This window comes from Arachis stenosperma, chromosome 9, assembly GCF_014773155.1.
Source record: "Arachis stenosperma cultivar V10309 chromosome 9, arast.V10309.gnm1.PFL2, whole genome shotgun sequence".
Taxonomy (NCBI): domain Eukaryota; kingdom Viridiplantae; phylum Streptophyta; class Magnoliopsida; order Fabales; family Fabaceae; genus Arachis; species Arachis stenosperma.
This window is the reverse complement of record NC_080385.1, coordinates 153,599,701-153,626,460: the sequence shown is the minus strand read 5'-3', so window position 1 is coordinate 153,626,460 and position 26,760 is coordinate 153,599,701. Positions and strand designations below refer to the sequence as shown.

Genomic DNA, 26,760 nt, shown 5'->3' with positions numbered 1-26,760 from the left:
ATATATAGGAACAACTCTATTATTATTGGCTTAAAATATCCCCATTCGATAATATGCATTTTTATGTACAAAGTATTTATCAAAAATGTTACATCCAAATTGGTTGCTTGCTGGACCATATTTTTCTTCTTCGGGAAAATTGGAAACCACACCCACACATCCTAATTGGCGCTTTAATTAGTATCATAAAACAGTGGCATAGCCTTTAATTTGCTCTGAAAAGGAAACAAGAGGAGAGAGAGAGAAATTGTCCTCTCCCACGTTGGGTGTGCATGATTAATCCATGTTTGTGTGAAGTTCCGTTTGATGCCATGAGAGGAAGATGCATGGTCTTTGAATGATGGGACCAACCTTTCATTATTTTCTACTTACATCAACTCATGTATATATGGCCCTTCTCAAGAGAAAAAGAAAGAAAATTCAAAAGATCAAACAAATGGTTCAACTAAAAACATGAGACATATATATATGAATTTTAATTAATATATACTAGCTAGGTGAATATGATTTCACCATAATATTGATCACAACAAATAGGAAATTAACAACGATAGAAAGTAGAAACAAAGAATGGGCTATGGCTATCTGTGTTCATTTTCCATTCTCACCACACAAAACATGTTACTCAGAGGCACTGACAAACGTTGCTTTCTCCACAGTATCAAAACCACCTCTTTTATTGGACATGTGCACATTTAATGCATATCCAAGAAAAAGAGAAATTAAAAAGCCAATGTCTCCCTATATAAATAATATTCAAACTTCAAACGCTGTTTTTCAACAGAGCACAAACAAAGATGAAGAAGAAAAAAAAAAAAAAAAGAGCAAACACCTAATCCACTGCACACACAACACAAGCTGATGAACCTAACAGTGAGAGCGATGCGACATATATGTATATATTAAGTGGAAAACCATCGGAAGGAAAATTAAGAATACAAATCAGATACCACAATCTCTATTCAAAGATGCTCTCTGGATTTCACAGGCATGGGAGCATGGAACCAATGGAGCTATAATAACTAGAACAAGAAAATGATTCTGTTTTTCTGAACATAATATTATATGTTACAACTTTCACTTATTTTCATAATGTGATATCTGTAAGGTGTCCGAGAAAATAAAATTAATAAAGAACCAAAACAAGAAAGAGAAATGATATAATATATACATTGAGAGAGAGAGAGAAAGAGAGAGAGAGTGTGTTAAGAGCAGAGAAGGGATGCTTGAACATATATATCTCTGGAAAATCTGAGATTATTAGCATCTTACATTCCCAACGTTCCCTAGCTTCCTGTCTCAAAAAGGGTTAACCCTCCAAATTTTGAGATATCAATAATACTTAGTACTAACTATAATATAACACTAATTGTAAGAAGAACAAAAAACAAAGCACCATCACCAACAACCCATCCTCATCACCACAATCATTAATCAATGCATGTTGGTAGGCACTAAAATTGAGACAGAGAGAGAGAGAAGAGAGAGAGAGAGAAAGATATAATAAGAAAATAATAAAATAAAAAAGAAACCTAAAGGGGAAAATCTTAAGATGGGTGCCTGCAATGTCTTTTCCTGTTCTGTTTTGGCAACAAGGTTAATATATGATGATGATGATGATGATGGTTGTGCGAATGATGAGTGATCAAGGCATAAAAAGCTTGTTCCCACACTTGCAACGCCACGCTTCTGGGTAGTACTCAAGCCGTATGATCATACCCGGTTGGACCGGCACGTGAACCGGTTCGCATGGGCTGCACCACCCGCACTTTGACCTGCACGACGGCGGCCACGATCCTGGACCCCTCGACCTCTTCTCATCCCCCGCCGTTGCCCTTTTGTCCTTCTCTTCCATGCGAGGTTGCACGTGTCTTGCTGCGACTCCAAAACCTGAACCCAGAAAGCGAAGTTAAACAGTTGGTCAGAGCTGAAAACAGAAGTAGAGAGAGTGTCACGTGATGTTGAAGCGTACTGTTATGAACTTACTTGGCGCTGATGATGCTCTGGCAGTTCTGCTGCTTCTGCTGGTCATGGCTGAAGCAGCAGAAGAGAACAAGAGAAGAGTGAAGGCCGTCAATACTAGTGCTGGCAACCAGTAATGGTGACGGCGGCGGAGTACGCCCATGGCCGAGGTGGGAGAGGCTGGGCACGTCAGCAGACAGTACCGGACGGTGACTTACAAGAGTTGAAATGAGGGTGGTGGACTGGTGGTGGTTGAAAGAGGGTTGAGTAATTGCTACTCCTGGTTCTGGTTCTGGCGTGGCGTGTGAAAGAAAGAGAGAGAGAGAGAGAGAGAGAAAAAAGTCCAAGGTCAAAACTCGGAAGACAAGAACCCAAAAGAGGGAGGGGGTAGGGGGGTCTGTTTGAGTATTAGGGGAAAAGGCCCAAACAGGACTATGGGCCCATTATGAAAGAGGGCCCTGGGCCCAGACTGATTGCGATGGCTTGCTTTCTCTTAATCTCATCGCTCATCGCTCATCACTCATCACTCATCACTCATCAATTCAATACGCTACTGATTTGTCAATATGAATGGATACTATCATACCATACTAATACAGATACTGTATCATACTCCACTCACTACAGACAAGAGAGGCTCCATCTTTTCGAATAAGACTTTATTTATTATTTATTTTATTTGAATATGAAGAATAAGTTTTGTACTTTAGCTTTCGCCTCTTTGAAATAAAATCTTTGTTCTCATCTTCTATATATAACCGGGTCGGACTTTGGCCCTAAACCAATATCCACATTAGCCCAACTTTCTATGAATTTATGTTGTATTGGACCAAACTTAAGCACAGTAGACTCACTGAAACGCTGACTTGATTTTTCATTACCAATTTCGCTTGACCAATAAATAAATAATTGGTTAATCATTCCATTGGGGAAAAAATATGAGGGTAGGTTAGACTGCGGATCGCAATTTGGACCAACATAACGCATTGATTAGTCGAGTTATAAATATCAGATCAAGTAGTAATTAACAATGTTATCTCTAATACATTCTTTTAAGTAATAAATTTTATATTTTGAGCTAAGGTGAATTTTATATTTTCTTAATTTATTGTAACTAATTTTTTTTTCTTTTGAATAATAAATCAAACTAAATTTTTATTATAAACAAATTAATATCGTGTCATAAAATTGAACGAGGTGTGATAGGAGTGATAGGAGCAGCAAGAGTAGGAGTAGGTATGGGGGGGAGTGTGGAGTATTGAGAGGGATGTGTCTTGTACGTTCGGGACAAACCATTCCTGATTCTTCTCATCTCAATTCTCATTCCAGAACACAGCTACTAACGTGGGTGAATAATTGAATATACATGCATATTTCTTAGACTAACTTAATTATGCCTAGTTTATATTCATCTAAATACTTGCTCCACTTCACTATAGTTTCATGATATATATAATTATTGTACTTTGTATAAAATTCTATTTTTTACAGCACGAGACTAGTAGTGAAAAATAATTGTTGAAAAAGTGATGCTAGAGATCTAGGAGTAGTGGAATGAGGAAGAACAGAACAAGTTGCATTGAATGGAACAAATGCATACGTTTCTTTTCTGCAAGTGCAACAGGCCTATCCTATACCTATACCATGGAGCCAGAATCCAGAAGTGAATTTAAGGCCTAGACTAAGGTCACATTTTTATGTTATTCAGGACCAGCAATGCTTAGTTGCCTTGTCCTCCGGGCTTTTGCTTTGCTCCTACTCGTGAACAACCAACTTATTTGTATTCAATTTTATTGCCATAGATTCACTCACATTTTTTATTCTATAATATTAGTTGAACAGAAAATATTATGGAGTATGGACTATGTTTTTCTGTAATAACCTTATCCCATGTGTATCATAGTCTATTTTTTGGAGGAAATTAAACTTTGTTTTTCTGAGAATTAGATATACTTCAGTTTTTTTTTTTTTTTTTTACAGAAAATTGTGTAAATATATGCAAATGGTACTTTGACATTTAAGTTAGTCTAAAAAAAAAAAATTTTCAAAATTTCTTTTAGAGGAGTGCAAAACATAACTGAATTTTTTTCTTGTATATTTCATAACGAATGGAATAAATTATGAGTAATATTAGAATATCATCAAAATTTATTATTTTATTATTAGTTAGATATTAATGTTAAAATTATAGAATAAAATATATTATTAGATTACTATATCAAATTAAAGAAATTGAGTTAATGGTTAAGTGATGTCAAAAAATAATAAATTCTAGAATTTTACTACACATCAAAGTAATTTATGTAACTAAATCATTTAATTTACGCTGTGGGATTTCGTCGTCTTCTTCTTTCTCCTCCTCCGCCTGCTTCTTCTTCTTCTACTTTTTTTTTTTTTTTATTATCGTCATTGTTACCACTACCATACCACCACATCCATCTCTTCCTCCTCCTTTTCCTCCTTAACCTTTTTTATTATTTGAATTTTTTTTATCTCCTTCTTTCTTTTCTTCTTCCTCCTTCATCATCATTATTGTCATCACTAATAACGCCAATATTTTGCTGATATCTTTATTGATTTTGATTCTCGTGATCGAATGAATCGAAAATATTATCAAAACGAAACTATTATATAATACCAAATGAATCGGAAATGGTCTATTATATAAATTCAAATTCAGAAATATTTGTGTCTCGAATGAACTGAAAATTAGCTCAAAACAAAATTGTTGTATAATACTAAATGAATTGAAAATTGTCCATTATATGAATTCGAATTCGATGATAACAACGATACGTATTAGAAGAAGATAATGACAATCACAATAATAATTATGATTATGATGGAGGAGAATGATAAAAAAGAATGAGGAGACAATTTCAATAAAAAGAGGAGAAGGAAGAGAAAGAAGTGTTGTTGAAAAAGAAAAAGGACAAAAAAACAAAAAAAGAACACAAAACTTAAATCATTGGATGTAAAATTGTTTAAATATAAAAAATTACTCTAAATTTTAATAATTCTCTAGTATTTCTGAATCATTTATCCTTTACCAAATTGTGTTATTTATAGCCGCGATTTATCCGAATTATAATGACGTGATCAGACTAAATAAAATTATATTACTAAATTAATTTGATATTGAATAATCCTTTATTATTTTCACAACTGGGAAAATGCGGGAAAAAAAAAAAAGGAGAAAAGGAAAAATAAATCTAGAGCAAAGGAGCAATAATGCTGAGAATCTGTGTGATTCTGGCATCAGCAGTGCAAAAGTAATTCATGTAGCAATAAATAATTGGATAAAGCCTATTGTAACCAAGCGTAATAAGTGTATAACTATTACAGCACTGTAAGTAGCAGTGGTAGTTTTGGGGTTGGTAAATTCTACTGCCACATACAGTAGTCCAATACTGTGACACTAACAACCCAAAAGTCAGGCCTATAAAGTCAGGCCCTTCATAAATGAATGCCCTTAATGGGCCCTTAATTGGAGCAATCTGGGTCAATGGGTTTTTGCTCCTCTAACTGCAGCCAGCTACCAATAAAGCCTACAAAAATTAAAGAAAAAAAAGCCTACAAAAATGCTAGTACATCAATAATTCTTGTCAGAAACTTCAAATAAGAGTTTAGTATGAACTAGCTATAATTCAGATAATATAATTTTTTTAAGAAAAGTATAGGGTACTAATATATTATCTGCCAACTTATTGTCAATAATGATTAGTTATTATATTTTAAACACATATATAAAGAGACACATCCAAAAAATATATCTATAAAGACACTTCTACTAAACACAGCTATAAAAAATATATTTTTATTAGACACATCCACAAAAACACCTTCATTAAATACAATTATAAATAAGAGTTGGCAGATATTGGCAGAAATGATATTGATAACGTAGCGGGATTGAATTTTTTTTTATCTAAAAATTTTGGATTCGACACTGTTGTAATCCATCGAAAAAAGCTCCTAGCGGCTGCCCCAACATGTGGGGACTGTGTGACCGAAAAAAAAATACGAGAGTTTACTAACTATTTTATTAATCCAGTTATTTTTATTACTATATCCAAAATAATCTATATATTAGCCTCCCTTATCACACTCATTTGTCTTCGGACAAACAAAATATAATTATATGCACTAGCCCCTCTATGTAAAGGTAATCCAAATTGTACGTACTAAAAGTAAAATTAAGCGTGTGTTGACAAAAAAAAAAAGAAAAGGAAAAAGAAATATATAGAGCTAGGTGGAAATTAAAATGTAAGATGATAAGAGTGAGTAAACCACTTTCCACGTTTTGGCAAATAATGCATTTTGAGGCCAAAAATGGAAGAACCTTCCTTGTGCAGCTAGACATGGAATCACTATATGGATGAAGGCTTAGAGGTTTGTAACAAAAAGGAGAAGGCATGAAAATCCAACAGTGTTAAGCTTTGTGTCATTGCCAGGTGACAGGTCACAGAGGTCACAGGTGACACATCCTATTCGTCCTGTGAAACCTTTGGTCAATTTTATTTAATGAAACAAAATAAAGCTTATCACTTTGTTTGGCTTGATTCTTACATATTTAGTTTCTTATTCAAACTAGTAGTACTTTACATAATTTTACTGCAACCATTATTACATATTTATAGGTATAGATACATGTATTTTACAGAGGAGAATCTGTATGAGTTCTTCCCTTGTTACCAGAAAAAATAATGAATCATAATGAACTTTGCAAAAGCTTTTTGAGGGCAGATTACGACGTAACACACTAAAACAACGCATCGGGCTGAAGCCCTCATTCCCTTTCCCCGAGGAAATCCAACCAAAATTATATTCTCACACCACAAAGAAATTTACGCTTTACTTTCTATGAAAAGAAAAAATAAAAACGAGAGAGAATATGTATTGGAAGAAACATGTACTTCTAGTATTTTAGTCTATATTTTTAAAAGGACGATAATATAATAAAGAAATATCATTTCAAAGATAAATGCTTCTGGATTATTTTATTATTGGTGGTGCCTCAGAGGATTCTGTCTGAAAATGCTATGAGAACAATAAATAAGGCGTACAACAATTGGGCCACAAAGTGGCTCATAAATGCGGCCTTAAATTTTACTTTTACTTTTTTTCTTTTTGATTTTTGTTAACATTTACCTTAAGGACGCATCTTAAAAATATTATAAAAAAAATATATAAATAAATAGTTAAATTAATTTATGAGAGATCATACAATCTCTAATTTAATTTTTTTAATTAAATTTATTTTCAAAGATTTCAGTTTAGTTACGTTAATTTTTCTATCACTTATTACGTTGACAATATTGATTAAAAGCTAACGAAATACGTTAAATTACATATTAAAACATTCTTTTACATTCTAATTGATAGATAACCCAATATCTTTATGACATTCCGTCAAATCAATTCCTAAAAGATAAACTATAATCTTAAAATGTTGTATATATGTCTCCTTCTTTTAGAATGCAATTGCAGTGGTTCAGAGAGCAATATTTGAGGTCATTGACTCACTGGTATGATGGGTGATAAAAATAGAGGTTGTCGTAGTGGAGTGTCTTCTCACTCACTCACTTGGTAGCCTTTGGTCCAACTCATTTATGTGAAGAAAGAGGGAGAACAAAGACCTAATATGTCATTGTGTTACATATAAGAACATCCCTCTATATCCTAATTGGTAGATAGCACAATATCTTTATGACATCCGGTCAAATCAATCTCTAAAAGATAAACCGTAATCTTAAAATGTTGTATATATGTCTCCTTCTTTTAAAGTGCAGCTGTAGTGGTTTAGAGAGCAATATTTAAGGTCACTGGTATGATGGGTGATAAAAATAGAGGTTGCGGTAGTAGAATGTCTTTTCACTCACTCACTATTGGTAGCCTTTGGTCCAACTCATTTATGCGAAGAAAGAGGGAGAACAAAGACCTAATATGTCATTGTGGAATAAGGACGTTGATTAAAAAATTTAAGACTTTAGAAAACTCAGGTAGTTTATTTTATATTTATCCAATATGCCAGGTGAATTGTTTTTATAAATTCTTTCATCTTCAACTTTTTTAGTACTTGTGGGGTTTTCCAATCTTATTTATTTAAAATTTATGCAAAATGACAACCATTACAACTTCTTCAAATGAGTTGATGATGATGAATATAATATAGGAAAGGAAAACGTAGAAACTGATCCTGAAGTTGAGAGCAATTATAATGCAGAAATTGATCAAGTGGTTTTATCCTTCTTCCTAAGATGTTTAAATCTTAGAGTAGAAACAAAAGTCATGAAGTGAGCAAGTTTCTTGATAGTTGCAGATTTAATTTTCCTGACGATTTTAGTAGAAAGAAGGATTGGTGATGTTACAATAGTTTAGAGTGAGACATTTCCTCTTTCTCTTTCCTTAGAAAGGATTTTCAATTCTAGCAAAAAACACTAATGAGAAATTAAATTTAACAATGGCACAATCCTAAAAGTAAGTTTAGTAAGAGGGAAAAAAAACCTTGAACTTCAAAAGAATCAAATTTCATGAAGAAAATACAAAAATCAAAACCAAACACTAAAAGAAAAACTAAACATAAACAATAAACAAAGAAATTTATACATAGTTGACTCCTTTAATAATAAGAAAAATAGAATCCTTAATCAACTTTCATGTACTAAGTTATAATAAATGAATAAGAAGTAAAACCATAACCCCACAAACGATTTTTAGTTCCAGCAAAAAACACTAACAAAAAACAGATTTTATCAACGATACAATCTTAACAACAAGTTTAGTAATCACAAAAAAATCTTTAACAAGGACAAAAATAGTCGCTAATCACGTCTTCAACCATTGCGCCAAAGCCATTTCTCAACAACGAACTCGTGAACAAGCCTCATTGGATGCTTCAATTGGCAATGATGAAGAAGGCTTCTTCGTCTTCTCAGCGATGTTAAAACGAAAGTGAGAAAGAGAGTTTTATGAGAGAAATATGGACTAGTATGAGTGCGAGAGTGAATGAAAGTGAGAGAGAGTGTTGTCAATCATACTAATTGAAACAGTGACTAAAATGACATCATTTTAATCACTATCTCTCACCTAGGGCTGTCAAACGGCCTAGCTCTGCCCAGTTAGGCCCAACCCATTAAACACGTGGGTTAAATGGGCTGGACCGTTTAATTTCGCTTCATTCGCAGGCTATAATTTTTTATTCTGAACTGTTTATAGTCAGCCCGATGGGTTAAACGGGCCAACCCATTTATCCTGTTATTTTATTTTTGAAAAATATTTGGACAAAAAATATCACATTTAGGTGAAAAACGTTTAAAAAATAATATTTTGTGTTGATGGGTCACATTTTCGGGTCGGATCGAAAGAAATGTCGACTTAAAGTGCTACTTTTTAAAAAAAAATATGTAAAAAAAATAAATAAACGGGTCACTCGTTTAGTCCATGGGCTAACCCGTTTAACCCGCTATTTTGTTCGAGTTAATCGGGTTCAGCCCGATTTTTAAACGAGCTTAATTTTAGAGGTAAAACCTGCCCATTTAAATGGGTAAACGGACTGACCCGATGAATTTAGCTAATTTTAACGGCCCTACTTTCACCCTAAAAAAAAAAAAAAAACCCTTTTCAATTTTGACTTGTAATTTAATATGCTAGATTAGTTTTTATTAGTGTCATTCATAATATAATTAACAGAAAAACTAACGTGACTAAACTAAAATTTTAAGAAATAAATTTGATTAAAAAAATCTTTTAAATATCAAATTTTGAAATCGTGTAATATTTCAAAAATTAATTTAATCATTTACTCATAATTTATTAAAAGTTGTTAAAAAGATAAAAAATTTTGCATTTTAAGAATAAAAAATTAATAAAATTTCTATTATCATTCTCTTAAAATGTGCCTTTAAAATATAAAAGAGCTAAATCCTTACGCTTTTTTAACAAAAGATTTGATTGATATATTTCTAACATAGGTTAAAGTTATTATTAATAAAAAATTTAAATTTTTTTACTTGATAAATAAATAATAATATATTAAAAGCCGAAATTTTGTGTATTTTTTATATTAGTTAAATTGTTATTGGAGGTCTTATACAAATAAGCACTTGATATAAATAAATTGGAATATACAAAAGATATATTTTTTTCATAGAATATAAGAATTGATGCCAGAAGATTATGTAGAAGGAGGACTGAGGAGTGGACCATTTTATGTGGCAGTGGTAACCCATACTTTAGAGTGTTGTCAAATTGCAAATGGGAAAAAGAATAAATCTCCCTAATTAAAAATTGCAGTTATGCCTTTGTATTGCTTCTTCAATAATCAATATTATTATAACATATAATTTTAAATAATGAGGACCCATTTTTTTTTTTTTTTATCTTAGTCACCGAGGAAGTTGTGAAGGTTCTCCTCTCCAATCTCCATTCCACTTCATGCCAAAAATGCTTCTCTCACACCTGCATTATTACAAACTAGTGCGAACTTCCACGCAGCAACGAAACCAAAATTATTGATAAATCAAGGAAAAAACAATTATTTATATCTATGAAAATTGTATGTTGATAAAATTATTTATAAAAAAATAAAACTACTTTTACATTCATAAAAAAATAAGTGTTTAACAAAAATAATCAAACGTTAAATTTTAGTTGATTCTATTCAAAATTTATCTAAACTTTTTAAATTATCTTGTTCATTTTAGTTGGTCCTTTTCTCTATCCGTTTTTATTTTATTATGCTCTTTTCCATCGTGACTTTACAATTTCTCGATTTTTCTCTACTAAGTTAAAAAAAATTTTACTCTTAAATTTATCATTTTCTCCTTATTTCTTATTCCTAATTTCTTTTAACATTGTTTGTATCCAAAGAAAATACTTAAAATTTATAATTTCAATATATTTTTGCTATTCAATTTTCAGTTTTCAATTGATTGACACTGTTAGTTATGTTAGCAGTGTTGGTAGTAATGGTAGTAGTGGTGGCGTGATAATGTTAAAGGAGATTAAGACGATAGGGTTATAAAAGTCTAGAAATTAGGAAAAAAGAGAAAATTTGAAGATAAAAATAATGATGACCATGATGAAGTGATTTAATAGCGAAAAATAAGTTGTGACTATGATGGTATAGTGGAGATAATAATAATAATTTGAGAAATTTAGATAATTTTTGGACAGAGAGTCAACTAAAATTCATCAGTTTGGTTATTTTTATTAAATGATAGTCTTTTATGGATACAAAATTAATTTTATTATTTATAGATAATTTTATTAGCCTTTATTATTTCTATAAATATAAATATTTTCTAATGTAAAAGATTATATTTTTAAGAAGTGTTTTTATTAAGGTACTTAGAGGAATAAACTATTATTCCTATAAAATTGTAAACTATTATTTAGATATTTTAAAAATTAAAGCTGTGCATGTTTTCTAATTTAAATGTATTAGAATTTTAAAAACAAAAATGTTATTTATATATTAAAATCAATTATTAATGTATTTGTATATAAATACATATGTGGTTTAATCTATTTTCAATGTGTATTTATATTCTAACATATATTATATATTGATAGCTAATTTTAGTGTATACGTAGCTAGGGGTGTACATGGGTCGGGCCACGCCGGGTTTGGCTTAACCCAGACCCGACCCGAAATATAGATCGGGTTAAAATTTAGACCATAACCCGATTCTAGACCCGATAAAACCTACGTACCTGCGGACTGGGTGAAAATCGGGTAAAAACTAGGTAAAAACCGGGTCTTTAGCATGTAAAAATCACATAATCTCCATTTATTATTTCACAATTCACATAGTAAAATTTACTTAAAAAAATATAATAAGAACCAACCATTCTCTAAAATTAAAGCATAATCATAATCAATACTAATATTGTCTAATAACACCAAATATTTAAATCAATACAAATAAAACAATATTATGCATTAGTCTAGAGTCTTATACATTTTAAACATAAAACATTAACTTATAATCTTATAATGACTAATAACACAAAATATTAAAATTTACAATATTTAAATTCCACATAAGAATAGCCATCATCCATCACTAATAACACAAAATATTAATTGTGTATGATGACTGGGCCACCAGGCCAAGTTCGGGTGACCCGGACTATGGCCCGAACCCGATCCAAAATAATGACCAAATCTATTTTTAAACTCTTACCCGACCTAAACCCAATGAAATCACACTAAATTAGCCCTTAAAGTGTTCGAGAACGGATCGAGTCGAGCCGAACCGTACCATTTACACCCCTACACGTAGCATTACTCTTTAAAAAATTACTATTCTTTCTTCATTAGCAAGTCTCCTCACAATCATTTTTAACTAATTTCAAATTATGAATACAAACAAAACTAGAGAAAGAGATAACATAGTTAGTACTCCTAGTTTGTTTACTTTTGTTTTTTTTTTAACAAAATTTATGATCCTCTTATTTTATTACTAAATTATTATATTTTAATATATAAAAATATTAAGATTATTTTAATATTCTCTCTTAATTAATGAAGAATTTTTCAGTAATGTTATCTTTATAATTAGGATTTTTTATTTTAATAAATAAAATAAATATAATATTTACAAAAATAAATATATTTTAGAGAATTTACCGATTTAAATTCTCTTACCATATCTCGTTTACAGTGTAAACGAGATAATTTTTCACTAAACAAGATATGACAAATCGGGTTGACACGTGTATATTCTGTTTACACTATAAACGAGATACGTAAAAACTATATATATATATATATATATATATATATATATATATATAAGACAAATATTCAGCATCTATAAAAGGATGTGTAATTCTTGGTATTATTCACACACATTTCATATCCTTTTTCTATTTTTCTTTGTCTAAAAATAAAGCTGAACGGCCAGTAACAATCCATTCATAGTTGTGCTTATTTATCCGAATTGTCGTATGAGAAATGGCGACAACGGTGTGACATTTGAGTGTCAGGATCTGATATTGTTTCGTACTTAACTTGTGGAGACGTTGTCGAATTTGAAGAGTTTGATATTGAGCAAGCTTGGTGGGACACAAGTGAGAGAAATCGGAAGGGTGGCGTATAGGTTGCTGACACCCATGGAAAATGGAGTCTTTTGGCTTTGACTATTCCGACTTCACGGGACAGTAGGAGGCGATGCCTCTGAATAATGACAAAAAAAATTAATATTTAAATTATATCCTATCAATTATAACTTATAAATTATTTTTTAACAATTTAAAAAATTAATTTTATTTTTGATAATATTTATCTCTCAAAAGTCTCAAAATTAATTATTTTTATTGTTACTTTTATTACAAATTAAATAATATAATACAACAAAATAAAGTTTAAAATCTTTAATAAAATAAAAATATCAAAATTTATTAATATAAACGATGTTATACTACAATGACATTAAATTTATAAATACTAAGAACATAGCACAGGAATAACAGAATTCCAAACTAATACCAACCTAACACAAACATATAGAATTCTAAACTAAGTCTATAGAAATAATTCTCTAAAATATATTTATTTTTCGTAAATATTATATTTATTTTATTTATTAAAATAAAAAATCCTTATAATTATGCATTCAACAAAACCAAAATGGATTTGGATCCTCTAAATTTTGAATTTCACTTTAGAGAATAAAGTGTGATCTTATACTCTTGAATAGTTTCTCTTTCATATTTATTCTTGGTTCCACCTATAAAATTAATGGTGAGAGATCACACTTTACTCTCTAAAATAAAATTTAAACTTTAAAGGATCCAAATCCAACCAAAATGATGTATAAAAGAGACACAGAATTTAGTAATATTATTTACTTCTTGTAACAAATAAATGATTATGATACGTTTTATAAAAAGTAGTACTATATTGGAGGTAGATTATTGAAACTATTTTAGTGTTGTATTTCTGTCGATACTCCATCCAGATAATGAAGTCTTAACTCTTAGGCTTTGTTTGGATAGAAGAAAGAAAATGGAAGGAAAGAAAATGAGAGGAAAGAAAATGAGTGGAAAGAAAATAGAAAGAAAAGTAGAGTTATTTGTATGTTGTTTGGTTTAAGAGAAAATGGATGGAAAGAAAATAGAGAGAAAATTTTCTTTTGTTTGGATGAAAAGAAAAGTGAGAAGAAAGAAAATCATAAAGTATAAAATTACATTAATACCCTTATATATATTATATGTAAATTATAATATACTAATATATTTAAATTATTTTTTTAATAAAAAAAGTGTTTCTAATTATTTTTTAGAATTTTAATGTATTATTATTATAAACAATAATATTTTTTAAATTTATTTTTTATTTTTATTAAATATTATAAATTTTGTTTTTAATTTTAATAATGGGCATGTTAGTAATTTTACTTTTACTTTAAAACTCTCAGCAGTTTTCTTCGCAAGTTGGGAAAGAAAACTTGGATGTGGGCCCTACGTTACTATTTTCCTTTTCTATCCAATTTCTGTGCTGATCCAATCAAGGGAAAATTCCATTTTCCTTCAATTTTCCTTCCTTCAGTTTTCCTTCCTTCTAATTTCCATTGATCCAAACATAGTGTTAAAGACTTAAAAAACCAAAAGAGAAGAAATAGTGAAGTGAGATTAGGTTAGGAAGAAGTGAAAAAAAAAAAAAAAGAAGAAGAGGGTGTAGAGGTGATTAAAAAGAGAGTTGGAGGGGATTAGGGAACTTAATAATGAAGAGGAGAGCATACGTGGCAGCTTAGGGTTCACCCCAAGTTGCAAAAGAGCAAAGCCCCCCCCACCCTTTCTCTCATCAACTCCTTCCTCAGTAGTCCCTCTTTCTTTGCCCCTTTCTCTTGTTTTCTTCTCTTCTTCACTTCTCTTCGCACTCATCACTCTCACTCTCACTCTCACTCTCACTGCTGCTCCTACTGCTTGCTATACCCACTACTTATCACCCACCACTCATTCTCTCTCCTTTTTCTTCTTAATTTCTTACTACTCAGAAACAGAGCAGCAAGAGGAGTCATCTGTCAATTAATTTATATGGTAAGGAGGAGAAGGAGGAGGAGGAGCGGCAAGCGATGAACGGCGCAGGGCCCACAGCCACAGCCACCGCCACTGCCACCGCCACCTTCAGGTCTATCCTCGACAAGCCCCTTCACCAGCTCACCGAAGATGACATTTCCCAACTCACTCGCGAAGACTGTCGCAGATTCCTCAAAGAAAAAGGTTTCCTCTCTCTCTCTCTCTCTCTCTCTGTGCGCAAAATCCCCCTTTTGTCCTCCACCATTTCCGCCACTCAAAAATAACCGATGCAACTGCTTCCAAATCTTCCCTTATTTTTAATTTTTGTGCAAAATATCTTCTCTCTTACCAAAGTTAATGCTACTATTTTTGTGTGTTTCGTTGCATTCGAAATGCAATTAAATAAAATAATTATTGTTGTTGGGATGGATGGATGGATGAACGGAATATTTTAATTTTAATAATTTAAAAAAGGACACGTGTCCGTACAGGGATGCGCAGGCCTTCGTGGAACAAATCGCAGGCAATTCAGCAGGTCATTTCCCTGAAGGCGCTGCTCGAGCCCTCCAACGACGACGCCCCCGCCGTCGTTCCCACCCTCCATTCTACCTCTCCACCTCGGCCTCCGCCTCAGCCTCAAGTGAGTGTCGCTTTTTCCCCCAACACCTTTTTGCTTTTTCTTCCTTTTTGTTCGGTTCCCGAGAATATGACATGGACTGCTGTGTTAGGGGGATTTGAACGATGCTCCGCCCGCTGAAGATCCGGCTCTTCATGCTGCCGATGACATTCAGAAATCTGCGTCGTCTCCCGAAAAACCCACTGAAACCAATGACACCAACGTTGTCAGCCCCAGGTTTGTTTCTCCTTTTTCTTGTGTCTCATCGTGTTAACAAGATCATTCATGATGCATTTCTGGGTGAAAATGTTTAGCATGGTAGAGTATTTGTATAGATGTTCAACTTCAGTATTAGCTTGGAGAAGTGATCCGTTTCATTGGTTTGTTTCTTCATGTGTTCGGTGATTTGCCTATTAGTGAAGCAGTAAGGAAACTGAGTGCTTTTGCTGCCATTTGTATACAGAGATTTTGTCTGCATCCATTTAAGTATGAATGATAGTTTAAACTATTAGATGCATCCATTTGTATCGCTCTAACTATTTTTGGTGGAGGCAAGATTAATGAACATTAACTATACGGAAAATGTCGAATGGAAGAAGGAATTCAGTTACAAAAGAAAAAGTTTTTCGTTATATTGAACAATATCAATTTTAAGATTAAGTGCGATCAAGGCTGACACTTCTTTTCATGAACTTCTGTTGGTTTGCATGGCTTGTTTACTTCAATTCCTAGCATGTTAGCATGATTATTTGCAGCTGTAAAAGAAGCCTGTGCAAGTTCTTAATTTCAACATTCCTGATTTTACTTTAAGTGTTGATTTATTGATAAACTGTTTTTTGGTACTATTTATAGTTTTATACCCAGGAATCCAGGATAGTGGCAAACTGTAACACAAGTTTCATCATACATTACTTTTCACAAGAAAGTGAACCAACTACTTAAGAATTAAAATGTGAAATAACTAAGATTTAATAAATTTTACATAAAGTATGCATGATTGGAGACATGCCAATATTCCTTTAGTGTTGCTGATTCAAGTTCTTAATTACTTATTAATATGGTCATAGAGCATGTGCAACTAGCGGAGTTGGGCAAATGACGATATTCTACTGTGGTAAGGTGAATGTCTATGATGGAGTCTCACCTGATAAGGTAGGTAATGCTGTTCTAGTATAATGCCTGGCCTTAAATCCAAACAAATTGCACATTCCAATGGAGCCAAATTTGATTTGCAGGCACAGGCTATCATGCAATTTGCAGCAAGTCCAGTCCAATTTGCTCAGGAGGATCCTGTAAACAGAAATACAACAGTCTGGGTTTCTCCTTGTCACATACCATTGGATAAGGATGTCCCAGTTCCTGTTGATACAACAATGGTGCAGGTTGCTCAAGCAGGTAGAAAATTTAGTACAAAGACTGCTCTAATTCACTATTAATTCCATGAGGCGGTAGGATTACTTTTCTTTGATGATATTGCATCATTTTCTGGAATTTCTTCAATGAATGCATTATTTGATCTAAAAATCAGATGCAAAAAGTGATTTTAGCTAGGATATATAACACCAATGATGTGCTTTAGTGAGGGAAGAAACCACAAATGAGTTCAAGCCAGTAGGTTTTGAGGTGTTATTTTGCAGGCCTTTTTAATTGACCTATTCAATATCATTTATTGTTTCTCTTAAGAGCGTGTCATGCTGTCATAATTCTGATGCCCAAATTCAATCTGAAGCCTATTTTAGAATTACAGCTACTGAGCCATTGTCTCTTCTTAATGGACAAGTTTCAATTTCTTTGACTAGTTTAAAATTATGGTAGCATGGATTAGCTTTGTATTAAATTAAAGATGTTAAGATTTACATTTTGTGATATTGACAACCAAATCATTGGTTTTTCCAAATTACCACAGATAAGATGATGGAATATCCTCTGCATTACAGGGAGAAGGGAATCATAGCTCGTGATGCTGGTATGGATATCTCTTCAGAATTTTTGCAGCCTTCTATAACTGCTTTGAAATTGAATTACCCAATTTCAAATCCATGAGATTGCTACCCATTTACGCATTTAGGCAATATTAGTTTACCTGGCTAGAAGTTTGTGTCATTTGTATGTTGAAGAGTAATGGAACAAGATAAAGTGAATTTTTGTTTATTTGATCTACTACATTGGTATGTGTATGAAGGAAGACATTTCATGTAACTAACAGCATTACAGCACATGTCCATGCTCACACCTCAAATTCTAAGACCCTAAATATTGTTTTTGCTTGCTTTTGTTTGACAAGATCTAGATGGTCAGGCAAGCAGACAAGTTTCATTGCAACGATATCGTGAAAAGCGAAAAGACAGGTATCAGCAATACTGAACTATAATTTCTTTTCATTAATTTCAATTGCATCCATTGTGTTATTCATTTTTAGTGACAACCCATTAATTTATTCTGCCTTTGTTGGCAGGGGAAGATTGAAGGGCAAGAAATTGCCTGGGGTAACGTCATCTAACTTGGAGATGTATTTGCTTCCACCGAAAATCCAGACCTCAAATGGCAATTCAAGCCGAAGTAGCACGTGCTCCCCACCACAGCCTAGACCGCCTCTTGCTTTCAGTGGCTCGGCTGACAACCCGCTAAAAGTTGGCCTTCCCATTGATCTCAATGACAAAGGTCAGTTGCCATCTTTTCTTTATACCTTTAATAAACAATATACATGACATTGAACCTTTCAAGCATAATGATCAGTTTATCGTGCTTATTGATATTGATATTTAGTGATTATCTGATAAGATGGTTACCCATTAAGGAAATGTTAATAACAAGGGACTGGTTTCAAGGTATAATAAATAATATTATGCCGGTGATGAAAAACTAAATGGTAAACCAAGCAAAGATTTGGTGATGAACCACTCGGCATTAATGCTTGGTTGCTGAAAAGGTTGTCATTAATTTATGTTGATTCTGTCATTGCAGATGTTCAAGAATGCTAAAACTCAAGGAGACTAGATAGATTGTGCAGAGTTGTGATTCAGATGATCACATCATTATATAACTGAAGAGAAGAGACCATAGCCTGTAGGAGCCTGAGCACGAACCCTGTTGTGCAATAATTGGGCTGCCCATAGAGTGGTCAATTTTAGTTTCTTTAACTGCTAGACACTGTACCCAAAAAAAAGAAAAAAAATGCTAGACGATCAATGTTTTTTGTTTAGGATAGACGTGTCCCTCTTACCTGATCAATTTTGTAATTTTCAGCCATCTAATTTCGCCCTTCCAGAATTTCGTATTTGATGTTTTCTGATTTAAAATGTAGAGCCAGGAGCAGCCATTTTCCCCGGAACATATGATGTGTAAATTTGTGCTGCCTTGTTAATTGTTAATAGCTTTTGTGCCAGCCCAAGTGGTCTTTTTCTCTTCTCTGATAAAGTGATATTTTAGTTTTATTTAGTGATAGAACCACAATTAACTGTATTTTTAAAATAAATAAAATAAATACAAAATTTACATATTTAGACGTGCTTAGAAAAGTTTGCTTTTATGCATTATTAACTATCTTAGTGCAAACAAAATTACGTATTTTGTTTGTATTATCGACTAGATAAGTGGCAGTAATATATGGCCTGCTTTTATTTTATCTTGTGATATGAAACTTGATATTCTGCCACTTTGAAATGCTCTCCGCCATTTAAAATGAAGAAAAGATCAAGTTAAAGAATAGAAATTGGAAGCCATATTTTACAAGCCAGCAGAAACAAACAAGCAGATTATTTCTCATGGGTGGTGGAAAACAAAAATTACAAAACTATACACACCACTAAATAAAATATTCGGGCTTATAATTATAATTATAATTTGTTTCCTAATTTCCATGTTCTATAAATAAATGGCATATGGTCGCTGAGGCTTCCACCAGAATCAAGTAATAAGCCACTCATCTACAACGTTGTTGCTGTCAGGTCATGGCGATTGAGGTGAGTTTTGTTACTCTTTGGTTCAATGGATTACTTTTGTTATCAATATCAATAATATAATTAATATAATATAAATACTGTTGCAGGCATGGTTCATGGACGATAGCAATGAGGATCCAAGGCTTCCTCACCAAACCAACCCCAAACATTCTGTTTCCTTAAACCAATTATCAGGTCCCCTTTAATTTCTCTCCTCTGCTTTTGCTTCTTTCTCACATCCCATGCAATCAAACTAACGAATTTTAATTGCAGAATTAGGAGTCTTGTACTGGAAGCTTAATCCCAATATCTATGAGGATGATCAGGAATTGAACAAAATCAGAGAAACCAGGGGATACAATTACATGGTAATACTCTACTATCTTTCTCTAATTTCAGTACATTTTTTATTTATTCATTCTTTATTCATACAATTACATGAAAAAAAAAGTTTTTAATGTTCTGTGAATATCAAAATAGTGTTTCTTTGTACATGGGAATTTCTTCTGTATCTGGGTTCACTGTCTGTCTGAATTGACTTGATTATGCTGCAGGATATACTTGATTTATGCCCAGAAAAAGTGGAAAATTATGAAGAGAAGTTGAAGAACTTCTACACCGAGCACATTCATCAGGATGAAGAGATTCGTTATTGTTTGGAAGGGAGCGGCTACTTTGATGTCCGGGACAAGGACGATCGCTGGATTCGCATTTGGATTAAGGCCGGTGATCTCATCATTTTACCTGCTGGAATCTACCATCGGTTCACTCTAGACACTAGTAACTATGTGAAGGTATGAAAGTCGGTCGCGCTAATCACAATCATCACTTTAATGCAGGCTGAATACTCCCATGAAGATGTCTTCATGCGAAGATTATAGACGAAAACTATTAGATAGCTTGACATGTTTGACTAAACTGTTTAATATATGTTGTATCAACATCTTAGTTATCATTATCATATGAAGACATCTTCATGTGAGCAATTCTTAATGTAAAGATTCATGATGCAATTTGAAGTTAGTTTGAATAGAATAAAGTTGCAACAAACATTTCTTGGTTGATAATTAGTTGCTATATTGTGCTGATTTGTATTTGTTTGTGTACACAGTTAATGAGGTTGTTTATGGGGGAGCCAGTATGGACTGCATATAATCGACCTCAAGAGGACAACCCTGCCAGAAAGGAATACATCAAGAGCCTGACCGAGAAACCCGGCATGCCGGTCGCAGCTCACTAGGCTCCCTGCACTGATGATATAAACTAGCACGCATGTCTTCTAGGCTTCTAGCTGATGTTACAAAAAGCTAGTGTTGGAACTTGGAATGGTTGTTGGTATATTATTGTAAGTTTTAGCCAAGAGAAAAAGACTTGTTTATGAACCAATAACACATCAAGCTTGATGTCTTAAACTAGTTAAAGAGCATATTGTACTATGTCTTCGCTTAATCACTTGCTCCTAGTTTTTGTCTGTGTAAAGCTGCTGTAATATTCGTGTTTCAGTGGGTTAATTAAATCATCATGTGTCCTTTGAATGGCAAATTCATACTTGAGAAACTTGGTGAAACTCTGCTCCCGTTTTAGAACCTCACTGTGATGTGTTGCATGAGAACAAGTGAACCAATAATTCAATAACATAGAAGGGACTTCAACTTCCTCATTGACTATTCCTTTTCCTTTAAATAAAAAGAAACTATGATAAATAAACACAAATAATCCTACAGTGTAAGTAGAAACAAAATGTAAACGAGATGCCATACATTATCAGATACCATACATACTAGTGATACTACAAACTATATCAAGGATTAACTGTTCAACCAATGGTATAAAGTTACTTTCGGCATAATTAAATAATCTTTTCAACTAAAAGAATTTAAGTAAGAATTTACTTTCATACATTATTGTGAAACATTATATCAACTCGTATCTATCTACCGTTAAATGATTTATAAATCTTATTTAAAATAAGTTAATATTTAATTTAATAGTAAGTAGAGAACGAATTTACATAATGTCTTAAAAATTTAAAATTGCTTGGTATATATAGGCATAGAGCCATATACAACTTCAAATTCCAAGTACCAAACTTGGCATAGAAAGGCTATGGATTATGTGAAGATTTTCCAGTGGATCTTATTTAGTGACATTTTTGGTTGGATGAAAATTAATTTAATGATATTATGAATAAGAATAAAAAAGAGAATATAGTATCTTGGTGGATATGAAGGGTCACTATAAGGCGGCTAGTAGCAGAGGCTGTGTAACCTCCGTCCAACCACCAATCACCAATGGCAGCATTCTCTGTCACAACCACCATTTCCTCCTATCCTCCTCCATCCCTTCATCAACCACGTCCTTCCCCCATCTCGTCTTCTTCTTCTTCTACCCATTTCCAGGTACTTCATTTCTCTCCCTCCCTCCTCCTCCTTATTCTTAGTGATTATGATTATGCTTATAAGATGCATCTTTTCTCTAATTCAGGGTTCTTTACTGCTGCAAAATTGGAACTTTGGGGGTTTTCCCAGCTGGAGGACCAAAAGGTATGTGATTTTTGTTTTTTGGGAGTCAAATTGGAAAGTTGAAAATGTTAAATGTATGTAGACTATATTGTGTCCAAAAACATAGGTGTTTTCCACCTTGCTACTTTAACTACCACCATTATGTGATTGCTGAAACTGTGGATAGTGAATTAGCGTGTTTCAATCTAAAACAGGACAACTTTGATATGTGCAGTCAATCAAGATGCCAAGCAAGCAGTAAAAGATACTGTCCAGCTTGATCTGCTCAAGGAAGACTCCAAACAAGTAACTGGGCTGAATCTTTCAACTTTTTGTTCTTAATCAAACTTTGTTGCTGATTGTTTTTCTGTAATTACTAATCACTAATTACTGATTAGCTGACCTGATGCTGTTATAATGGATATAAACATATATCCATGGTTACTCAAATTTATGTTTTCTTTATCTTTTGGTATTCCTGCAAATTAGATAGTTTGTGTATCAATTTGGCTGTTCAACTTCTCTCAAGGTACATGACAACGGTATGGAAGTGTGGTCACAATTTGCCAAAAGAGTTTCTGGTGAATGGGATGGATTTGGTGCTGATTTTAGCAATGAAGGGAAACCGGTTGAATTGCCTGAGACTGTGGTACCGGAAGCATACAGAGAGTGGGAGGTTAAAGTATTTGACTGGCAGACTCAGTGTCCTACTCTTGCTGAACCGGGAGATCGAGTTCTCGAATACAAGTCCATTCAGTTACTACCAACTGTTGGTTGTGAGGCTGATGCTGCTACGCGTTACAGCATAGATGAAAGGAAAGTTGGAGGAGCCGATACTGGAATCGCTGCCTTTGCTTACCAATCCAGTGGTTCTTATGTTGCCTTGTGGGACAAGAAAGATGGCTTGTTAGAGTTGGAGTACTGCTTGATCAGTCCACAAGATTGTGAGTCTCGGGTTAGGATCATTCAGCACATAAATGTATCAGATAATACAAAGATGGTTCTGCAAAGTATAAGAGTATTTTGTGAGCAGTGGTATGGACCATTTAGAAATGGTGACCAACTTGGAGGTTGTGCTATCCGTGATTCTGCATTTGCTGCTACTTCTCCATTGACTGCTTCAGAAGTTACTGGTGTCTGGCAGGGATCTAAAGCTATTGCAACTTTCGATGATTCGAACACTGTGAGTGCAAGGATCTGTTTGTAGTTTAGTTTGTACCCTTTTGATGCCTGATGTTTTGTTGGCTTCATTGGCAACTCCTTTCTATTTAACTTCAGGGGAGCTTTCGGCCGCTTTTAGATGATCAAGTGTTGAACTCTGTCAGAGATGGAGATAACAACATGTTACTTCCCAAGAAGCTCTGGTGTTCATTGAGAGAGAGCAATGATGGTGGAACTTTGAGTGAAGTGGGATGGATCTCTGATCATGGCCGCGCAATTACATCAAGCTGCATATTCTCAAGCACTGCTAAGCTCAAGGCAAGTTGTAAAGTGCAATATATATATTTTAGTGATTTTTCAACAACAATATTTAAAGAGCTTAGGAAATTTAGCAGCCCTGAAAATGAATTTTTTGTTTCTTGTTACCAAACTTGTATGTATTCTGACATCAACTCTTCTCTTCACTTTATCTTGGACAGGAAATCTCATTGGCATTAGAAACTAAAGCAGAAGAGATATAACCATGGTGGTGATCCATTTTGGTTGATATGTTACAAAGTGGCATTCATTTTTATAGACGACCAATTTGTAGAAAGAATTTGACTTTACTATATAAAAAGTATACCATGGGATGGATATAAATGATAAACAGCGATACTTTGAATTTTTGAAGGAACAAACTACCGACCTACCATAAAAGGACAAACTAGTCAAACTTTAACTTAAGGTTAACTCTGTTAAATTACTAATTGTTAACATTAATTTCAAATGAATCTAAATCATTACTAGACTATCAACGGAGGAGAGCGTGATCCTTCAATCCCTCCAATAGCCGTTCTACCACAACAAAATGTGCACATTCTAATATTAAAAAAAAAAAAACATTTCCTCTTCCTCTTCATATTCTTATCCTTCAACTCAACGACGTCGTTTCCCCCTAACCCGCCCTCTATGCTTGATGCTTCTTACCCCCTCACCAGGTACATCCCATTTTCTGCATTCAATAATCTCAGCCACCTCTCATTTCATTTCAATATTCCTTTTCCATGTCAAGTTATATCACATAAACATTTTTTGGTGCTTTTGCTGCATTTAATTCTTGTATCCTTAGATAACGGATGAATTCTACTATTACCTATTTGTTGTTTGGCATTGATATAAAACTATACATTATAAAGCATGGAAGTTTGGTCACAGTTTGCGAAAGAGTCTCTAGTGAATGGAATGGATTTGGAGCAGAATTTAGTAACCAAGGCAAGCCAATTGAACTGCCAGAGTTTCTTGTGCCTCAAGCATACCAAGATTGGCAGACTCAATGCCCCACCCTTGCTCACCGAATACAAATCAATTCACTTGTATCCCACCACCGGATGCGACGCTGCTACGCGTTACAGCATGGTTGAGATCAGAGTGGGAGGGACTAATACTGGACTTGCTGCCTTTGCTTATGAATCTTCCGGATGTTATGTTGCTGTGTGGCAAAAGAAGGATAAATTGTTAGAGTTGGAGTATTGCTTGGTCAGTCCTCAAGATTTTCAGTCTCGGATTAGGATTATTATTCAGCTTCTCATTGTTGTTGATAATTCAATTGCAAATATGACGATGCGGAGTATTAGAATATTCTTTGAGCATTGGTATGGACCCTTGAGAGATGGTGACCAAATTGAAGCTTGTGCTACACGCAATTCTGCATTTGCTTCTACTGCTCCTGTGATCCAATCCTTCACAGAGCTTAGCAATATCTGAATTAGTGTACGTGGCTGATATACCCTCTATCATTATAGAAACTCTTAATGCTTTATTAGTGACACCATCACACCACATCCAACTTAAAACCTTAAGATATTAAGTTTTTTATCTTATAAACTCCTTACTCTTTCTTACTTTCTTTAATGTGAGATTAATTTCATACACCTCACACTTGCAATTTTAACAGTTTCAACTTCCAATCAATATATTAGATCATTTAAAATTTGCATTTCTCCTAACACCTACCTTTTTCTTCATATTTAGCAGAAAATATCAATGGCATTAGAGATTCAAATGAAAGGTGATACGTCACCACATACCTCGGCTGCCCAAAAAGTTCGGAACATAAACAAATAAGATCGGGCCCACTTATTTGAAAATAAGAAATGTGCTCAACAAATCTGATCACTAAAATAGAATACGATAACCAACCTACAAACTCGGACTTATCCACAGCAAACAGGTGAAGCAACGTCTATAAAGCCGAACTCATATTCTCGGCTAAGGATCATGTTCTTCTCTCAGTTTCATGTTTATTTGATATACTCACTGAAACTTATTATTGACTTGAGCGTCGGAGCATCTTTTGCAGGTATTCCCGCCGCGGTGTTCAGTCCTGGCTGACGTATAGCTTTCCCACTATGACGGCACCCAGCCCAGAATTACTATAACTCGGTTGCCCTAGTGCACGGACGTATCACTTGGCGCCCACCGTAGGGCCTTGATCTAACCCACTATTTTCTTCGCGTAGTTTTCTACTTTATTTTGCATGGTTCCCAATCACCAAACATGGCCGATAACGGGGTCCCACAACTAACGCAGGCAGAGCTCCTAGCATAGATTGCTGAGCTACAGGCAAAAGTACGGAGGATAGCTGAACTGTCCGCCCATAACAATGGGAAACTCGAGGAAAGAAGCTCCAAAAGCTCGGTTCAGGGCAACACAGATCCCCTGAACATCAGCCCGCCGAAAGAAAAGTTGACTTTGGACAACCCTTTTTTCGAGGAGATCACCAACTTCTAGATGCCGAAAAATTTCATATTACCCACCGCCCTTGAGCCATACAAGGGGTTTGGTGACCCCCGGGCTCATGTTAAGAAATTTCAATCTATGGTGTTTTTTAACGGTGCTAACAATGAACCTGTGCTCTGCCAAGCTTTTCCTACTTATCTTGACGGTGCTGCATTACTCTGGTTTTCTAAGCAATCTGCAGGTTCAATTTCCTCCTTTGAGGGGCTGGCGAGGTCTTTCATCGATCATTTTGCTGCATCACCAAAATATGTGCACGGATCAGACTATTTAGGCACCATCAAGTAAGGACAACACGAAAGCCTGAAGGACTACATGACTCGGTTCGCTGAAGCAACCATGGAGATCCAAGACTTGGATCCGGCAGTTCACCTACACGCCCTTAAAGCTGGCCTTAGACCGGGAAAATTCCGAGAGACGGTTGCAGTAACTAAACCAAAGACCCTGGAAGAATTCCGAGAAAGGGCTGCAGGTCAGATGGAGATTGAAGAGCTCCGCGAAGCCCAAAAAATAGACAAACAACCACACAGAAGAGACGAGAAAAAAATTTTCAGACCACCAATCAATAAGGAGTCGAAGAAGCCCTTCAAACTCACACCCAAATTCAACACTTACACCAGGTTTAACACCAAAAGGGAGAACATCATCAAGGAGATTCTCAACGCCAAAATAGTAAAACCACCAGCCCGGACAGGAAGTTACCAGGATCAAAGGTTCGTGGATAGAAGCAAACATTGCGCCTTTCATTGAAAGTTCATACATACTACCGACG

At 34.0% G+C, this 26,760-nt stretch overlaps 4 protein-coding genes and 1 pseudogene across 6 annotated transcripts; 4 read left to right on the top strand and 1 right to left on the bottom strand.

Moving 5' to 3' along the window:
- Window positions 1–920: 920 nt before the first annotated feature.
- LOC130951275 (EPIDERMAL PATTERNING FACTOR-like protein 5) lies at window positions 921–2,322 on the bottom strand. Its single transcript, XM_057879924.1, has 2 exons — window positions 1,987–2,322; window positions 921–1,890 (listed from the first exon to the last, which is right to left on the bottom strand). The coding sequence occupies exons 1-2, from the start codon at window positions 2,123–2,125 to the stop codon at window positions 1,646–1,648; spliced, it is 384 nt and encodes a 127-aa protein (XP_057735907.1). The 5' UTR covers window positions 2,126–2,322; the 3' UTR covers window positions 921–1,645.
- A 12,310-nt stretch (window positions 2,323–14,632) lies between these two features.
- LOC130948789 (protein TIFY 4B) lies at window positions 14,633–19,021 on the top strand. Of its 3 annotated transcripts, XM_057877657.1 has the most exons (10): window positions 14,633–14,791; window positions 14,970–15,195; window positions 15,483–15,631; window positions 15,720–15,844; window positions 16,675–16,759; window positions 16,843–17,002; window positions 17,514–17,573; window positions 17,892–17,955; window positions 18,063–18,268; window positions 18,572–19,020. In XM_057877657.1, exons 2-10 carry the CDS (start codon window positions 15,048–15,050, stop codon window positions 18,586–18,588), a joined length of 1,014 nt encoding a protein of 337 aa, XP_057733640.1. In that variant the 5' UTR covers window positions 14,633–14,791; window positions 14,970–15,047; the 3' UTR covers window positions 18,589–19,020. The 3 variants fall into 3 exon arrangements, with proteins under 3 accessions (XP_057733640.1, XP_057733641.1, XP_057733639.1); XM_057877658.1 differs by having other exon boundaries at window positions 14,633–15,195; window positions 17,898–17,955; window positions 18,572–19,021; XM_057877656.1 differs by having other exon boundaries at window positions 14,633–15,195.
- A 294-nt stretch (window positions 19,022–19,315) lies between these two features.
- Window positions 19,316–21,105, top strand: LOC130948791 (acireductone dioxygenase 1). The gene is made up of 5 exons (XM_057877659.1): window positions 19,316–19,569; window positions 19,656–19,743; window positions 19,822–19,916; window positions 20,103–20,342; window positions 20,660–21,105. The coding sequence occupies exons 1-5, from the start codon at window positions 19,558–19,560 to the stop codon at window positions 20,786–20,788; spliced, it is 564 nt and encodes a 187-aa protein (XP_057733642.1). The 5' UTR covers window positions 19,316–19,557; the 3' UTR covers window positions 20,789–21,105.
- A 608-nt stretch (window positions 21,106–21,713) lies between these two features.
- LOC130947526 (uncharacterized) lies at window positions 21,714–23,874 on the top strand. Its single transcript, XM_057876224.1, has 6 exons — window positions 21,714–21,947; window positions 22,033–22,091; window positions 22,265–22,355; window positions 22,579–23,232; window positions 23,328–23,528; window positions 23,690–23,874. Exons 1-6 carry the CDS (start codon window positions 21,840–21,842, stop codon window positions 23,729–23,731), a joined length of 1,155 nt encoding a protein of 384 aa, XP_057732207.1. The 5' UTR covers window positions 21,714–21,839; the 3' UTR covers window positions 23,732–23,874.
- A 515-nt stretch (window positions 23,875–24,389) lies between these two features.
- LOC130950154 (uncharacterized) lies at window positions 24,390–24,956 on the top strand (annotated as a pseudogene).
- The last annotated feature ends 1,804 nt before the right edge of the window (window positions 24,957–26,760 follow it).

What these genes read in the sequence shown, in the direction of transcription:
- LOC130948789 (XM_057877657.1), top strand. Translation starts at nt 15,048, where the DNA reads ATGAACGGCGCAGGGCCCACAGCCACAGCCACCGCCACTGCCACCGCC. An exon ending in CAGATTCCTCAAAGAAAAAG is followed by an intron (nt 15,196 to 15,482) that starts GTTTCCTCTCTC and finishes GTGTCCGTACAG; the next exon opens with GGATGCGCAGGCCTTCGTGG. An exon ending in ATGGAGTCTCACCTGATAAG is followed by an intron (nt 16,760 to 16,842) that starts GTAGGTAATGCT and finishes TTTGATTTGCAG; the next exon opens with GCACAGGCTATCATGCAATT.
- LOC130947526 (XM_057876224.1), top strand. Translation starts at nt 21,840, where the DNA reads ATGGCAGCATTCTCTGTCACAACCACCATTTCCTCCTATCCTCCTCCA. An exon ending in TCAAGGAAGACTCCAAACAA is followed by an intron (nt 22,356 to 22,578) that starts GTAACTGGGCTG and finishes ACTTCTCTCAAG; the next exon opens with GTACATGACAACGGTATGGA. An exon ending in CAAGCACTGCTAAGCTCAAG is followed by an intron (nt 23,529 to 23,689) that starts GCAAGTTGTAAA and finishes TATCTTGGACAG; the next exon opens with GAAATCTCATTGGCATTAGA.
- LOC130951275 (XM_057879924.1), bottom strand. Translation starts at nt 2,125, where the DNA reads ATGGGCGTACTCCGCCGCCGTCACCATTACTGGTTGCCAGCACTAGTA. An exon ending in CAGAGCATCATCAGCGCCAA is followed by an intron (nt 1,891 to 1,986) that starts GTAAGTTCATAA and finishes TTCTGGGTTCAG; the next exon opens with GTTTTGGAGTCGCAGCAAGA.
- LOC130948791 (XM_057877659.1), top strand. An exon ending in CCAGGGGATACAATTACATG is followed by an intron (nt 19,917 to 20,102) that starts GTAATACTCTAC and finishes ATTATGCTGCAG; the next exon opens with GATATACTTGATTTATGCCC. An exon ending in ACACTAGTAACTATGTGAAG is followed by an intron (nt 20,343 to 20,659) that starts GTATGAAAGTCG and finishes TTGTGTACACAG; the next exon opens with TTAATGAGGTTGTTTATGGG.